The sequence below is a fragment of the Lampris incognitus genome, chromosome 9 (genome assembly GCF_029633865.1).
Source record: "Lampris incognitus isolate fLamInc1 chromosome 9, fLamInc1.hap2, whole genome shotgun sequence".
NCBI lineage: Eukaryota > Metazoa > Chordata > Actinopteri > Lampriformes > Lampridae > Lampris > Lampris incognitus.
This window is the reverse complement of record NC_079219.1, coordinates 22,346,188-22,363,411: the sequence shown is the minus strand read 5'-3', so window position 1 is coordinate 22,363,411 and position 17,224 is coordinate 22,346,188. Positions and strand designations below refer to the sequence as shown.

Sequence of the window (17,224 nt, the reverse complement as noted above, 5' to 3'; positions counted from 1 at the left end):
CTTTAACCATCCTGCAGGTAACCACACTGAAAAAAAAGATGCAAACAAGAGCAACTTTTGATCCACCTCCTTCCGCTCACAGCTACAGACCTAGCTGAATGAAGATTGAGATTTACTGTATGTAGGCCTTTCATTATACACTAGGTTATACACAGGTTGTACAGAGGCAAAAACCAAACGGCAAAGAATCTTGATGATGGAGAAATTGAGGTGTGTGTGTGTTTGATATTAGAAATGAGCGGTTAGGCTTCAGTGAAGATGTGCCTAAATTCAAATGCATGCAATGTACAAACATAAAACTAGGCCTTTTTGAGTGCAGATATGCCCTTCATGTGTGTAAAATGCTTGCCTGTCTGGATGCACGGCTGAGTTCATGCACACTGCAGGCTAAGGTGGTACCAGGTGAGGTGGCAATAAACATAAACACACACACACACACACACACACACACACACACACACACACACACACACACACACACACACACACACACACACACACACACACACACACACACACACACACACACACAAAAGGGGTACCTGATTATTCATCAAAGCCATACCAGGGACAAACCCAGTGGTTCGATAGTCAAATGCTTCAGCCACCCACCTGCACTGCTGAACAGAGCAGGATCCCCTCTTACATATATACAGAGCATGGACCTAACCAGCAGTATACCATGCTCCAATAACAAGAACCCAACCAACCAAACATTCATGCTGTTTGTTCATAATAGACAGCCAGCCAACCGTTCAGCCTGATCAAAGAGCAGCCTGTGGACAGCAGAGTTCACCAATATGGGGCTGCACATCCGCCTGTCGCAGTCAACAAGACCCTGCACAGGATGAATCGTGACACAGGTGGCACAGCAGTGTGGCAAAAGGGAGATGAGCAAAAAAATAACTGGCTGCTTCAAGGCATTTAGTATGGTACAGTGCAGTAATATGGTTGTGTATGTGCGTATGTGTCTGTGTTGGGCCTGGAGTACATTTAAGGGTGTTTGGCTAGGACCAGGTGGAGCTTCTCTGGACCAGGTGCTAGTGGTTTCTGGCTGGTTGAAGTGGTCACCATGGTAGCAAGGGGATGAGAGCAGGTGAAAACTGTGGCCCCTCTGTTGTAAAGTGCTGACAGAGTGCAGTTAGGCCAGTTGTGGTGCACTTTGGGGATCTTGCTCACCATGGTGGTCGGATCAGCCTTCACATGACTATAGAGCTTGTCAATTATGTCTAAGCAGAATTAAATTTAGGGGTCTCTGTAATATTAGTCATCACTGACTAGGCCAATCAGATGCAACAGATGGTGAAGGTGTGTTGATGTGTATCATCATAGATGATTTCAAGGTGTCTGCTCATCACTTGAAGCAAGTTCAAATTTTTCCTCCTGCCATCTTATTGTCACAAAGCACTTCAAAAAGGAAGGCTCAGGATTTCAGCCCTGGTGAATCACTAAAACAAAAATATCTACTTCTCATTTAACCCCTCTAGTTTGAGAAATAGGTCTGGTTACAATCAATAATGATATGAATAGAGGGTGCCGTGAGTCTTACTTCTGGCAGAGCTGGTTGAAGAGAACCTTGGGATTGACAGGACCTTTCCCTTGCTCCTTCATACTGTGGAGGAAGAGGAACATGGCTGAGGTCAGGGGCTCTGGGCTGGCAAGGGTCACCGTCAGTGGACTCTGAAATGCACAGGAACAAACTATAAATTAGCCATCTTTGTTTCAAAGGTGGAAGTGGTATTTAATATTCTGGAGGAGAAGCGTAATAGTAAGAGTGGAATCATAAATATCAAACAGGATTAAATTCTACTCTTGGAAGTTTTTATTGATCGTTTTTGAATGATTACTCAGGAATACAACACAAAGATTTTTGCATCATGTGAAATGATTAATATTTTTCATTAACTGATCCTATCCTGTAAGAAATATTTTTAATGATTTAGCACTTCAAATACCTTTGAAAACAATCAAGTCTAGTTTTTCAGTTGAATTGGAAGTTGCAGAATGCGAGAAGAAAATGCTGAGAACAATAATCATTTTCATTCAATTTCTTTCAAATGTTTATAGTTGTTGAGGATGTTAAAAAAGATTCAATGGGGGACTGAGGTATTATTTGAGGGTCTATAAGATGCTGGTATGTAAAAAGTAATTTGCATATCAATGATAGTCCAAGAGGCAAGGTTATATGGTCTGGAATCAGTTATTATTTTTTGAAGGGGTCAAAGCAGACTGTACCAGGTGGGTCTCTCCAGGGGGGCAGATCCTCAGTTTGTGTCCCTTCTCCTTCACTTCCTGGATGAGGTCGATTAGCATGTGAGTCTGGGACAAATTCTATAAGGATAGAATAGTTATTTGTTTCTGTTTTACTACCATATTATAAACAGAATAAATATCACAATTTTACTACATGTCAATAAACGTAGAAAAAAAATCAGGACATAATCAGAAGTGGACAAAATGTAATAAAATCAGTAAACCATTTTAGTGCTGCACTGACTGTACAATTTTTAAGGTAACGATCTGAAAAACTGCTTTCTCTGAGTATATCAGGAATCAGGAACACTTTATTTGTCATTTCACTTGATGCACTTGCGGACATGATGAAACAAAATGCCATTTCCCCCAGCCCACAGCAGTACAACGCAAAGACAAAAACATCCAAAAACTACACAAACACACAAATTCAAACTAACACATATATCCAAACTAAACAAAAAAAAATTACTGTCCAAGGGAACCAACGCCAGCCAGGATGAATGTCGCCGGTCTGCATGAGCTAGCAGTTAGCTTAGCCCACCCCGATATACAAACAAACCCGCATGCAAACTAGAAGAGAATTCCCTGCATGACAATACCATTGCATTTGTGCTTAAAAAATGGCAATGCAAGGTGGTGAATTAAAAATAACCCTTGTGAAACGTTATCTCAACTTTAGGTGGATTTTGAAAAATGACATGTGTTCATTATTCTAGAAGAGGCTTTCATATGTATCTGTAGAGAAGAGAGGATCCTCAGTGAGGAGACAGCCCAAAGCAGCCATTGTCCCTTCATGTTAGAGAAGCATATTTTTCTTCCTTTTCAAGAGATATTCATTTTGTCACATCCTTGCGGTGAGGACAGTTGCTATGGAAAACACACAATGGAGCAGGCATTGTGAGTGCAGACACAGCTCATCCTCTGACAATTATGTGTTTTCACCTGAAAGATTGCAATTTTCCAGGAGACAATACAAACAGACAGAGATAAAGGGCGGAACAACACATAAAGCATGCTCACTCGAATTTCAATCAACGAGGAAGGCCCTGAGGGTGATTAACAAAATGGTGGAAAAAACAGCCTCATTGTTGAAAAGGAATGTCAGTTTACAGTCACCACAACATGACCAGAGAAAAGCTGGGGCTGCTCTGTTGCGGTGCTGTATGGATTCTCTGCACTAACCAAGTGCCACTTGTGTGGGCAGGTGAAAGTGTCAGAGCCTTTAAAGCTGGGGTAGGCGGTTTTTCCATAATAACCTTTGAGCATATTGTAATTCAAGTGATCTGAGTGGAAACTAGACTTCTGTACATCCTCTTGGCTCTGTATTCAGGCTTTAAAAAATGTAACCAGTGACACGAGACTTTAGCCAATCATGGGTCAATTCAGCGAGAGGGCGTTCCTTTTGGCTGTTCTACAAAAACAGATGCATGTGTGCACGATCAATTCGCGTCTTCCCTGCCCCACCGTTCGCTTGTGGACTAGTTCTCCATTCTCTACCAGCCCCCCACACAAGTGTTTTATTTTCAAAAAAATCAACAAGACCAACTGGAAATGGCTGCTTCACATGAACAATATTATAATACCCCTTTCACACTGGCCCAAAAAACCCTGCTAACATCCGCCTTTTTACATTGACCAAAGGTGACATTAGCGGGTTTTTTGGCCAATGTAAAAGGGGTATTAGTGTAACTAAGACTGGAAAAAAAGCAAACAATTTCTTTACATGGACAGATTATCTACTATGATACAAGTTTCATGAGTCTCTGACATTTCCTGGTTGTACACATTTGAATTGCTGATCTGGTGGGAGGGGCTTAGCGATGTGATACGAGGCAGTAGAGAGAGTGAGGCGAAAGGTTTTGCATTGGAATGTTCATATTGCCTACAGCAGCTTTAAACTACCCTTGCATTTACTGCCACACTAAGCATACTTCAAAATTACCTAAAAGTAGGAATGTAAGGAAATATCGATACACTTGACTATCACGATACTGTCTTTTACATCCATCAATTATCTATTATCCAAATCGCTTATCCAACTCTCAGTGTTGCGGGGATGCTGGGGCCTATCCCAGCAGTCATTGGGCGGCAGATGGAGAGAAACCCTTGACAGGCCGCCAGGCCATCACAGGGCTGACACACATACATTCACACCTAGGGACAATTTAGTACGGCTGATCCAGCTGACCTACATGTCTTTGGACTGTGGGAGGAAACCGGAGCACCCGGAGGAAACCCACGCAGACACAGGGAGAACATGCAAACTCCACACAGAGGATGATCCGATATGACCCCCAAGGTTGGACTACCCCGGGGCTTGAACCCAGGACTTTCTTGCTGTGAGGTGTGGCTGCGGCATTACTTCATTGTATTGTTTACATCTCCGACCACCAAGTGGCAGGGGCATTATTGTAACAGCGTGGTACAGAACCACAACAACAGCAGGCATTTCCAGCAAGCAGCAACCACCGGGACTCAATGTGACGCCAATGGGAAAGTGCCTTAAATTGCGATTTCATTATGGCCACTAGGTGACTGGCTCAAAAAAACTTCCAGTCCAGTGTAAGTCAATTTTGAAAAAAGAAATTTCGTTGAGAAGATAATAAGGATGAATAAATCCTCAGAGCTGAGTATCAAGCGTAAAATGAAAAGCGAATCTTTGTTCCATACTTTCTGGGATTGCTGGAAAATTCAAAAGATATGGTTTGAAATTGAGAACTAGCTAAATGTTAATCCTTAGGTGTAACGTTGCTCTGTGCGCTTCTCTTTGTATTCTTCAAGTCACTAGCTATGAGCAGTCATTAGGGTACCCACATCAGTGTTTTTCATGTTTGGTTTTTAAAAATACTGTTCTTAAATTCTGGAAATCTAATTTAGTGCCAAAAATACAAGACTGGAAGACATAAATTATTATTTGAGAATTGAACAGACGTTGGCAGTGGATTGTAAAAAAAAAAAAAGGCCAACTGTAAGAGGTTTGTGGGAGGGAATATTTTGGAAAACCTTAGAGTTAAATGTTCAGGGGAGGAGGTGGTAGAAGTCACAAGGGAATTTGTAAAAAAAACAATGTATGTACAGTGCTGCTTGAAAGTTTGTGAACCCTCCAGACATGGTCACTGTTTTTGTAAAAACATTAAAATGAGCTTATTACACATACATCCAAATCCCAATTTGTAAAGCACACCTTCCAAATAATGGACACACACACAAAAAGAGATATATTTTCATTATTTAATTCAACAAAGGTGGTTTATTTCACAAAAACTGAAAATTTAACATGTGCAAAAGTATGTGAACCCTTGTATTAGTAGCTTGTGGCTCCTCCTTTTGCAGCCATTACTTCAACCAAACGTCTTCCGTAACCACTAACCAGTCTCTCGCATCTGCTTATGGGGCTTTTTGCCCACTCCTCCTTGCAGAACTCAGCCAGTTGAGAGAGGTTGGAGGGACATCTGGTATGTACCAACTTCTTCAGGTCTCGCCACAACATTTCAATTGGATTAAGATCCGGACTTTGACTGGGCCTATCCAGAGTATGAATCCTCTTTCTCTGAAGCCATTCCTTTGTAGTTTTGCTGGAATGCTTTGGGTAATTGTCTTGTTGCATAATCCATTTTCGTCCCAGCTTCAAGTCCCTGACTAATGGCAGGAGATTCTGGTCAAGAATTTGTTGATATGCCGGAGAATTCATGGTTCCTTGGATAATATGGAGTCGTCCAGGTCCAGAAGCAGAAAAGCAGCCCCAGACCTTCACATTTCCACCACCATGCTTCACTGTTGGGAGGAGGTTCTTTTCTTCATATGCAGTCTTGGCTTTTCTCCAAACATGTTGGTTTTGATTGTGACCAATCATTTCAATGGTCTGCTTAAATGATTAATTAAGCATCCAAATGTGTTTCACCTGAGTCTGTTACCTGCTTGACTTAACCAATGCAGCTGGGGGTTCACTTACTTTTGCACATACACTATTCCATGTTTCATGTAGTTTTTGGGCTACTTAAACAAGTCCCACTAAACAAGTACATGCAACTGATAAACATATATCTGACATTTCATACATAAAAACTGGTGATGATAGAATAAGAAAATCATGGTAAAACAACAGAAAAATCTAAACTGCTCAAGGGGTTCACATACTTTCAAGCAGCACTGTATGTGAATCACACTGTATGACTTATGTTTATGTAAGGTGCATAACTGTCTTTATTAAGGATTTGTATTTTTTGTATGGTGTCTTTTATGAAAATAAAAAAAATCTAATAGTGTGAAACATTGTAACTACTTTTTAGGTCTTTTTTTGCATTGTTCTTGACATAGTAGTATATTCTAACTTCACTGTGTTCCACATGCATGGTAAAAATAATTTTAATATCAACAGCCATGTATAGGCATTGGCTCTCTACATCTGTTCCCAAATTCAGTTTCTAAGTTAGTAACTTACCCTTTACCCCAAATACACTAGAAAAATGTATATTTTCAAACCAGAGCAATACCAACCTGCATGACGGCGTTAAAGAAGCAGGTGTTACCCAGGTTGTTGATGCCTTTGACAGGAACCAAAGTGCTGTTGATGACCGGAGTCTTACCCCTGGGACCGTCAGCGTAGTCGAATTGCTCCTCTCGCAAACTGATAATCTTGGGAGATGTTCCTATAAAACAGAGGGATGAAATAGTTCAGTGGTTTAAAGAGGTAAGATAGTATACAAGTGACCAGTCTATGCTTAACTCGATACTCCAACAGAAAACCCACTGCAAATTAGTAAAAGAAGTATGATGATGATAGTTAAAAAATACTGATGGGTTATGGTTCGGGGGTGGTCTGGGGTATTCAAACCACATTGCCGTTAGTGAGTGGTCGGATTTTACATTTCATTTGAGACTATTTCTGATACCAGGACTTGGTGCTGGATTTGAGTTAGTGAGCAAGAATGAAAGCCTAGAGTTGGAATGAGGCTGGGAAATGGGGCTGAGTTTTGGGCTGGGGTGAGAACCTGGGCTCGACACTAATATTGGGCCTCAGAGCTAAAAAACTGGGGCTGCCCTGAATTCGGGATTGCAGCTGGGAGATGTAAACATTGGGCCTGGCCTGGAAAAAGGACTGTGGCTGGGAGCACAGTGCTGAGGTGGCAGCTGGAAGGAGAGAGCTGGGTCATCTGGGAGGAGCAGATGACAGCTGGAGAAGTTTACACTGGTTAGGGAGTGGCAGGATGGGGGTGGGGGGGACATGAGGGCTCTCCAGTTCCAGCTGTTCTCCTGATCACTGAAAACTAACCTAAAACAGAGATCCACCTTCTGCAGATGGTGAGAGTCTTACACAGAGACACAGATAGTAGCTAGAAATAAACAAGACCTAGTAGATGAAGCTTATGCCAATGGCATGCTAGTAGTTAAGAGCAAGTCTATCACTGCTGCTAATGTTTATTTAAGTTATTGCAAGTATGTGTTACTGGTACTTTTAAAATCTAAACCAACATTGAAAAGTCCTTTACTATTATAATTTTGGATGGTTGGGAGGTTTGCAAAGGCACATCTATATTCAAAACAAAGCTTGCTTACATGGAATCATAAAACGCAGAAACCACCACAAAGTCATGCCATCATCAATGACTAAGAGTTAGCAATACTTGGGTACTGCAAATTTAAAAATTTAAATTGTGTCTAATCTATAAGTGGAACTATACAAGCACTGCGCAGGTATCTAGCAAACATGCTGGCGCCAAATACACAAACAACGCTTGGGCTGAGACATGCAACCAACGATTAGGAATTGTCCCAGCTCATCACTTCCAATTTAATTGTCGTCCATCCCGCTAGTGAAGGGAGAGACAAGTGGTGTTCCGTCACATTAGGCATTAATGAGCAAAACAAGTGAAAGGACCCAAGGCTGTAGAGAGAAGACCGGAGAGAGATGGCACCCCTCCCCCATGCTTCAACACACAACTCAGAAATTACACATTTCACACTATTTAGCTTGTTTTTCATGCTTCAGGAGAATGCAAGCTGCAAGCCTCCTTACTGCTTAACAAGCACATGCATGAACACTGCAATAACTGCAGCAGTGATATCACTAGCAGGTAGTATGAGCTATGCATGGCCTAAACAGGTGGATGTCTTGCAATCTGCTCGATGAAAATGAGCTCAGTGTTTTATTGAAGAAAAAAAAATCTCCATTCCAAACTTTAAAGTTTGGCAATTTCTTCTAATAAGTATTACCTTCTAAACTACCCTGACAATCAACTGTTTTAATTCTAAGCATTCAACATTTGCTTTATCTTATCTATGATCTTAACCATCTGTCAGTCTCATCTAAACTCAATTCATTTTTGATAACCTAAACTGAACAAGAAAACATTCAACATTAGAAAAGTTTATTACATAATAATAAAGCTCAGTGGCTCGTCACTGTTACACTGTCAAGATCCGCAATTTTGTACATTTGTCTTGTCTAAAAAAAAAAGGAAATGTTTCAATACATCTAAAACAACTGCAATGCATTCCCCAAAATTATTTTATGTTTTTATTTGTTCTTATCTCTGTTCTTATCTCATCAGTTGTGTGATTTCTGTCTCGGAGTGCTTGCGTCAGAGGGTATGGTTGCTTATGTTCATCATACATCGACGAAGAACATCTGTAAATCTGAACATCCTTCGTGAAGGAATGTAAACCTTTATTGGTAGCCAAACACAACACATTTTCAAGACATTGCTTTCCAACCAGACAGCCTGGATTTCAAATAATTTTATCCAAAACCAACCATAAAGCATATGCTGCTTAATCGGACCAAAGAATGTTTAAAATTTTGTTTATTTTTGCACAATCAATGAGCAAATGATAGGACATTGATTAGCACATGGATTGACGCCCATAATTTCTTCGATTATGAATGGTAATCCGAAAAACAAAAACAAACTGGGGAAAGCCAGTACATGTGCATTCAAGGCATGCGGCCTTGAAGTATATTATGGAAGAACTTACATGCATTGTTTCCTCTGCAAGTATTTACTTGATTTTCTCAAATTGGTGGTTGTTGACAATATTTGGATTTGATTATAGTTTTTAGAAGTCTTTAGAAGTCCTTAGTAAGTTAAATATCTGTAATTGAACTATAATGCTTTGAAACCACACGAACAAACAAGCAGGCGCTCAATCCAACCACCTGGCTTGACTCCCTTCCACCCACCCACCCACCCACCACACACACACACACACACACACACACACACACCTTCGAAGTAAAAGTACACACCCCCAGGGCATCATGCCATAAGTCTCACATGATAAGGTCCAGTTGCCTGGTTGTGCTCCATGACCACATAAACACGGCAAAATATGTTATTTTTGCCTAAAACTATTACATAAACTAACTGCAGACTTAAGAAAATATGTTTTATTGTTTTAGAGCAGTATTTGATGAAAGTGGGGCTTGAGTTACTGGAAGGCAATGGAGTAATAAACATCACACCAGGCATGAAATACCTGATTACCTCACATCATTCTTATCTCTTAATATTAAGAGTTATTTGCAGTAGACAGAGACAATAGAAAGAATTGCAAGCCTTTTCAGAGCAAAAAAAAAAGAAAAAGAAAAAAGTAATCTGGAAAGTTCCTGCAGTGCCTGATAATATTAACTCTTTGAATTAAGGCTGTAAAAAAATTGACCGTGTAAAGAGGCCTTCTCCATTATCTTAGACCCGCTATTGACGACACGTTACGGACACATCAGAACACATCAAGTCACTTACAAACTGCAATTAGGAAACACATACATAACAGGTGCATGTATGCACGTGGTGTAAATTTTGGATGTGGCTTGTGTGTTTGCCTTCTATACTGGCCACTTTGTTGCTTTATTTGGGTAGAGGCTCGTTCCCATCGATGCAGAGAACGGTCAACTGAGCATGCGCAAGTACTCGTTGCCTCCGTTGTTTGGGTAGGTTAAGGTTAGGGTTAGGGCGAGGTTAGGGTTAAAGTTAGCTAATCAGACGCAGAGTAGGGGTGGGTCTTCCTAGAATCCTAGCGCCTGGATGCTACGCGGGGCATGTGGAGGCATGGTAGAGGCATTTCGCGTCTGCTCAGTTGACCGTTCTGTACTCCATTTCCGTTCTCTGCATCGATGGGAACTAGCCTCTACCCTTTATTTGCCGATACTTTTGTTAGACCCCCACTTTGTGGCAGACACATATTGCCACTGTGCAACGGTAAAAACAAATGGACGGATGAACACAGAGATGGATCCCTAGCCAATCTGTGTACCACCGCCTCAATTGACTTCCTATTCCGAAACGAAAATTGGTAAATGAAAAATGGGGCTTTTTTTAAAAAATGGTTTTGTCACTCAATTTGAAAAAATGGATATCAAAGCATTTTAAGACACGAAATAGAATAGAAAAAGGCTTGAAATTCTGCTTTTTCATTCACAGGTTTCATTTTTCCTGATAAGGAACCCCCTATCTGGGTTTACTAGGGTTACGTTTCATGAGTGTTTTTTTAATCGCGATTCGCGATAAAATCCTATATTGTGCCATCCCTAGTGTCTAGTCTATAAATCTTAAGCACACAATGGCCCGCACAGAATAAGTACAAGACAACAGTATTCTGCCTACAACATGCGGAGTAATCTCCCAACTATTTTATCAAACTTGGTACGCCCATCCACGCCCATGTAATTTCTACAACTCTAAACTTATCCACTTCAACATGAACTGGCTGCAAAATGATCGCACATCCTCTGTTAATATATCACATCCAATAATATGTCAACAGTGAACAAATGAATAATCAAAGCTATACGGCACTGAGGCCTACAACAGCACATATTGAGGACTCTACCTACCTATTATAAAAGTTGATGTTAGCATGTTGTTGGCTTGAAATTCCATAGGAGAGTTTTCTTTCCACTGTTACACTAATAGAAGTGTGGAATAGGTCTGGCAATGCACAGTCTGTTACTGATTATTTAGTTGAAAATATGCCTACTGATAAAAGCTGCTAAAAATAATTATCCTGCACCTGGGTAGTGCGGCGGTCTATTCCATTGCCTACCAACATGGGGATCGCCGGTTCGTATCCCCGTGTTACCTCCAGCTTGGTCAGGCGTCCCTATAGACACAATTGGCCGTGTCTGCGGGTGGGAAAGTGGATGTGGGTATGTGTCTTGGTCGCTGCACTTGCGCCTCCTCTGGTCACTTGGGGCACCTGTTCAGGGGGGAGGAGGAACTGGGGGAAATAGCGCGATCCTCCCACACACTATGTCCCCCTGGCGAACTCCTCACTGTCAGGTGAAAAGTAGCAGCTGGCGACTCCACATGTATCAGAGGAGGCATGTGATAGTCTGCAGCCCTCCCTGGATGGGCAGAGGGGGTGGAGCAGTGACCGGGACGGCTCGGAAGAGATGGGTAATAGGCCGGATACAACTGGGGAGAAAAGCCCCCCCCCCCAAAAAAAAACAAAAAACAAAAAAACAAAACAATAATTATCCTCTCAAGTGGAAAAAAATTCCCGGTCACCAGAAATAAAAACCTTGTAGGCTAGCCTACATATTAACAGATTATATGGTCTTGGAAAAGTTTAACTGAATATAATAAATGTCCTCACATGGCCACAGATCCAATCAACAGCCAACAATTGCCTACAGTAGCCTAATTACCCTCAGATCATAGTTAATTAAATCTCATCAGACATATGTGCCAAAATGGAAAGGTTCAACCAATCAAATATAAATCCCTTACCATGGAATAAGTAAATTGGCTGTAATGTATTCTAGTTTTTTCATCACTATTGAACAAAATTATAAATAGGCTAAGCAGTTTACAGCCATGTTGACAATACAATAGCTAGTCTACAGGCAAACGGAATAATGCTTGGATCTCTCCTGTCAGGTGCTTCCAGAGTGCACACTGAAAGGCAAAATCTACTAAGCGCTGTCAGTTGCCAGCGTTTTTATTGTGGTCTGTGGTCACATTTAGTCATCTTGACAGTGGAACATAAATGCTCATACATAGCAGTGAAGGCATCGAAGGGCAAATTTCATTGCGAGGATATTAAGCATGAACTTCAGTGTCTTTCGATGTACTGTAAGAACTTTATAGATCGTCACCTTTTGCTTTGTGGCCTCTCCATTAATTTCTGTGGCATAATGCACATGCACAGGCAACGTTGTGTGAGCTCGATGTCTGCTTGTGCATTATCTTCTTCCTTACTTGCATCTTGTCTTGAAATAACTACTGGAGGAGAACGGATCCATTTTGTGATATGCATATTTACTGTTGCATATTTAGATAAATAGCCTACAACTACATGAATGTAGTCAGAGTCCTTGTTGCATAACCTGTCTAAACTATACTCATCATTTGGGTTGTATTATCTAACCAGTGCTGTAAATGAAATATTTTATAGAAACAAAATAATTACACTTGATTAATAAATTTGATACTGGTTCACTGTGTGTGTGTGGGGGGCAAACATTAAGCTGGGGGTGCGCAATGCACCCCTCGATGCCGACAGAGTCAAGCAGGCCTACAAGAAGAGCGCTCGCAGCATCCAGGTTGCACTGCGGTCTATTCCATTGCCTACCAACACAGGGATCGCCAGTTTGAATCCCCGTGTTACCTCCAGCTTGGTCAGGCATCCCTACATACACAACTGGCCGTGTCTGCAGGTGGGAAGCCGGATGTGTGCATGTGTACTGGTCACTGCAATAGCGCCTCCTCTGGTCGGTCTTTCCCCCTCCCTTTAGGGTCCTAGAAATGCGGTCCTGAAACTGCAGCTTCCTCTACTGCAGGAACACACTATAGACAGCTTCAGGCTACACGTTGCCCTCAGGCCATCTTGCCAACCATGAGGGAATGAACAGTTTTATCCTTATCAAGGGAAACAAGAGGATATGCATGCGAGGCATGCGTCGGTGTGAACCGTCTGCGTTGTAGAGAGGCTCTGTCGTGAATTGATGTTTTTTTGTCTAGTTTTTGGCCACAATTTTACGCTACACTTTTAGATCCTGGTTGTTTTACCTATATATTTTAACACGGTATTAAAAAAAAAAATTCATCGGACTTTCGGATCTTAATTTCGACTGCTGCCAGCTTAATTAGGTTCATTTTTAGCCTGGTGGGTAGGCTAGCCGGTCGCTTTTTATTTAAGGATTTTAAGATTTTTTGCACTTTTATGGAGTCTTATTCCAATTTGTTTGCTAATTGCTGGACAACAAACATGGCCGTGTGTGTGGATTGCCATCCAACCTTTGCACAGTTGAAGACTGACATTACCTGACTGCAGGCTGAACTCAGGGAGAAGGACAAGTTAATCCTGGACCTATCATCCGTGGCCACAGCACAATCAAAACACCTCTCTCTCCTGGGCAATCAGAGCAGCACCAGCCCGTCCTACCCCCCAGACCATACAGCACCGACCCAGGACAATGATACCACTATTTCGTGGTCTGGAGGTGAAGCGATCCACTCTACAGGCCTCTCTACCCTGGGGGAGGACATGTGGCTCAGCCTTGGAACAAAACCTAAGATCCAAGTTTGCTCAACGCCATCCATCCCAGAGCCTTGGGTCCAGGTTAAGAACTGTAAAAACCACCTGGCTAAACACCGCCTCCACCGCCTCCAACCGCTTTCAAATGAGGCTTTCCAGCTTGGAAATAAATTTCAAGTCTTGGAAAATCTGACCTCCCCAATCCCCCACTACATCCTGATCCGGCTGGCATTCCTTCCTCGGCTGCTCCTCCTGACCTTTCAGCAAATGGATTTGACATTTTGGACAACAAAGATTTCCCTCCACTGACCAGTGTGTCGCATCCAGGAGCAGAACGCTCAGCATTGGCTACTACTCACCACCCCGGATCCCGAAAAGAAACCTCATCCGTTCGACGTAGGTTGTTGAAGGAGGCAGTGTCCAAACACTCTGCCGGCTCTAAACTGGTCACCGGTGGCATCCCCCCTGGTGCTGTTTCTCCAACACTGGCTGGGAGCCCCCATTCACCGGTGTATGATGGTCGGGTGCACTCTTCTACTGCACCCATTCCACAGCCACCTTCTGTTCTGATTGTGGGTGACTCTATCATCAGGAACGTCAGGTCGAACAGAACTACAACACACTGCTTTCCAGGTGCCAAGGTAAATGACATTCTGGTAGAACTTCCTAGTCTGCTATCCCAATATACCTGTTGAGAACGTTGTCGTTCACGTTGGCACAAATGATATTCCACGGCAGCAGTCAAGAGCTTATAAAATCGGGTTTCATGCATCTTTTTAACCTTCTAAAACTTAGTAAAAAGGAAGTTTTTATCTCTGGCCCCCTTCCAACTTTCAGCCGTGGCATTGGTCGTTTTAGCAGACTTCTGCAGCTTCACACCTGGCTTCAGTCACAGTGTTCTCGTTTACAATTTGGTTTTATTGACAATTTTAATCTGTTCTGGAAGCGGTCTTCTATTTTTAAATGTGATGGACTCCATCCAAATCGAGCAGGCTCACGAATGCTGGCTGCAAACGTGTTTTATCCCATTGTCTCCAACTCTCGTGTTTGTGCTATCGACAATAACGTTTGGTGCCCGCACACAGGTGTGGACAGTTCCGTCACTAATTGACGTCCACAGGAGCAGAGTGGTTTTGGTTCGGTTGTAAACCATACTTATTCAGGTCCTTTGGTGAGTTCAATCCATCATACCGATGACTGTCACTCTGTCATACTAATTCCTGTAATAATAAACAATAGACACAGACCCCGTAATCTCCCTGTAACATACAGGGAGTTAAAAAATTTGTTGCCAGTTCGGACTTCAGTTATCAGTCCCCCACAAAGCCATGCACCTCAGACGATAAAAATGGCTTTATTAAATGTCAGGTCGCTAATTAATAAGTCATTTTTAGTTAATGATCTTTTAAGTACCTATAACCTGGACTTCACCCTACTGACCGAGACCTGGCTGGATAGAAATGGTGCAGTCACGCTTATTGAGACTGCACCTCCTGGCTTCAAATTCATCCATACCACCAGATCTGATAAGAAAGGCGGTGGAATAGCTGCTGTCTTCTCTGATTCCTATAGCTGCGAGGAAATCCCCCTTGGGAAATTCACGTCTTTTGAACACCTTGCTCTTACCATACATTGTACTGCTACGATTTTAATAATTACTGTCTATCGGCCACCAAAATCTAAACATGGCTTTCTTGATGAATTTTCGTGGGCTACTGTCTATGGTTTCCACTGATTATGATTATTTCATCATCCTGGGTGATTTTAAAGTTCATGTTGACAATCAAACAGACCCCAATGCTAGAAACCTAATTAGCTTACTGGAGGCATTTGCTCTCACTCAGCATGTTTCCGGACCCACCCACAATAAGGGGCATACTCTAGACTTAGTCATATCAAAAGGACTTAATATTACTGTACCCCGTGTCATGGATGTTGCTATCTCTGATCACTGTTGCATATTTTTTGATGTGTCTGCTCTTCCTGTACAACAGAAGAGCACTCAAATGATCAAAAAACACTTCGTTGATAGTAACACAATTGAAACCTTTCAGAAAACCGTAAATGAATTGCCACCGTTCATGTCATCACAAACTGAGGATCTTGTGAACGACTTCAACTCAAAAATACAAAATATCCTTGACAACATTCCACCTGTTAAAACTAAAAACATAGAAAAACAAAAAGCCCCCTGGAGAAATGGAGTGGTTATTAGGCAGCTTAAGAGAGACTGTCGCCAAGCAGAACGACAGTGGAGAAAGACTAAACTTCAGGTTCACCATGAAATCTATAAGGATACACTGAACAAGTACTGCGAAAAAATTAAACAGGCCAGACAGTCTTTTTTCTCTAAAATCATTAATGAAAATATTAACAATAGTAAAGTGCTTTTCTCTACTATTGACCGACTTATTAATCCATCATCTCCAAACCCATCAGAGATACTGTCCACTGAAAAATGTGAGCAATTCGCTACATTCTTCAATAACAAAATTATTGCCATTAGACAGAACATTAGTGCCTTAAGATCCAGTAATGTACCTACCCTCCAGTTCTCCAGAAATATCACTGGCGCCATGTCTCACTTTGACACTCTAGACCTTAAAAGTCTAGACAATATTGTTAGGCAGCTCAGGTCGTCCACCTGCTGCTTGGATCCTCTCCCTACCAAATTTTTAAAAATGGTTTTAACTGCTTAGCACATGACGTTTTAGAAATTATTAACTACTGTCTTCAGGCAGGTATTTCCCGCAGCACTTAAGACAGCTGTTATTAAACTACTTCTGAAGAAGAGTAATCTTGATAAGACAGCTATTGCCAACTACAGGCCCATCTCCAACTTACCATTCCTCAGCAAAATCCTTGAAAAAACAGTTTATTCTCAAGTTAATAACTATTTAATATCTAACAACCTTCTAGGCATTTGTCAATCAGGTTTTTGAGCTCACCATAGCACAGAAACAGCACTTATCAAAGCTGTGAACGATCTGCATATGAACACAGATTCCAATAAATTGTCTGTTCTTGTACTCCTGGATCTCAGTTCTGCTTTCGACACTGTTGATCATGATATTTTGCTAGAGATTAGAAAAATGGGTCGGCCTTTCTGGCCCAGTTCTCAACTGGTTTAGAACATACCTTCAGGACAGGCAGTTCTTTAGTCTATTGGAGACTTTTCTTCGGACAAAGTGGGTATAATGTGTGGGCTACCCCAAGGTTCAATTATTGGACCACTACTATTGCACATGTTATACAGAAACACAGAACAAATTACCATAATTATGCATATGATTCACAACTGTACATATCAATATCTTCTGATGACCTAGCTCCCATACGTTCCCTAATTCAGTGTATTAATGATATTACTTTATAGATGTCAGATAACTTTTTACAACTGAACAAAGACAAGACAGAAATACTTATTTTTGGTGCAAAGACTCAGAGACAGAGAATTGCAGCTCATCTCAGCTCTCTGTCTCTGGAGTGC

General features: G+C 41.7%; 1 protein-coding gene across 4 annotated transcripts in view; it reads right to left on the bottom strand.

Moving 5' to 3' along the window:
* The window catches only part of usp45 (ubiquitin specific peptidase 45), a 74,161-nt gene that overhangs the window by 34,373 nt on the left and 22,564 nt on the right, over positions 1-17,224 (bottom strand). For all 4 annotated transcript variants that reach the window (XR_008810703.1, XR_008810704.1, XM_056285784.1 and 1 more), the window contains exons 6-8: positions 6,754-6,905; positions 2,236-2,331; positions 1,550-1,680 (exon numbers count right to left, since the gene is read on the bottom strand). Coding sequence is in view for 2 of the 4 variants with exons in the window: in XM_056285784.1 (XP_056141759.1) it covers positions 1,550-1,680; positions 2,236-2,331; positions 6,754-6,905 (379 nt within the window). In the remaining 2 variants the exon portion in view is untranslated. The remainder of the gene's footprint in view (positions 1-1,549; positions 1,681-2,235; positions 2,332-6,753; positions 6,906-17,224) is intronic.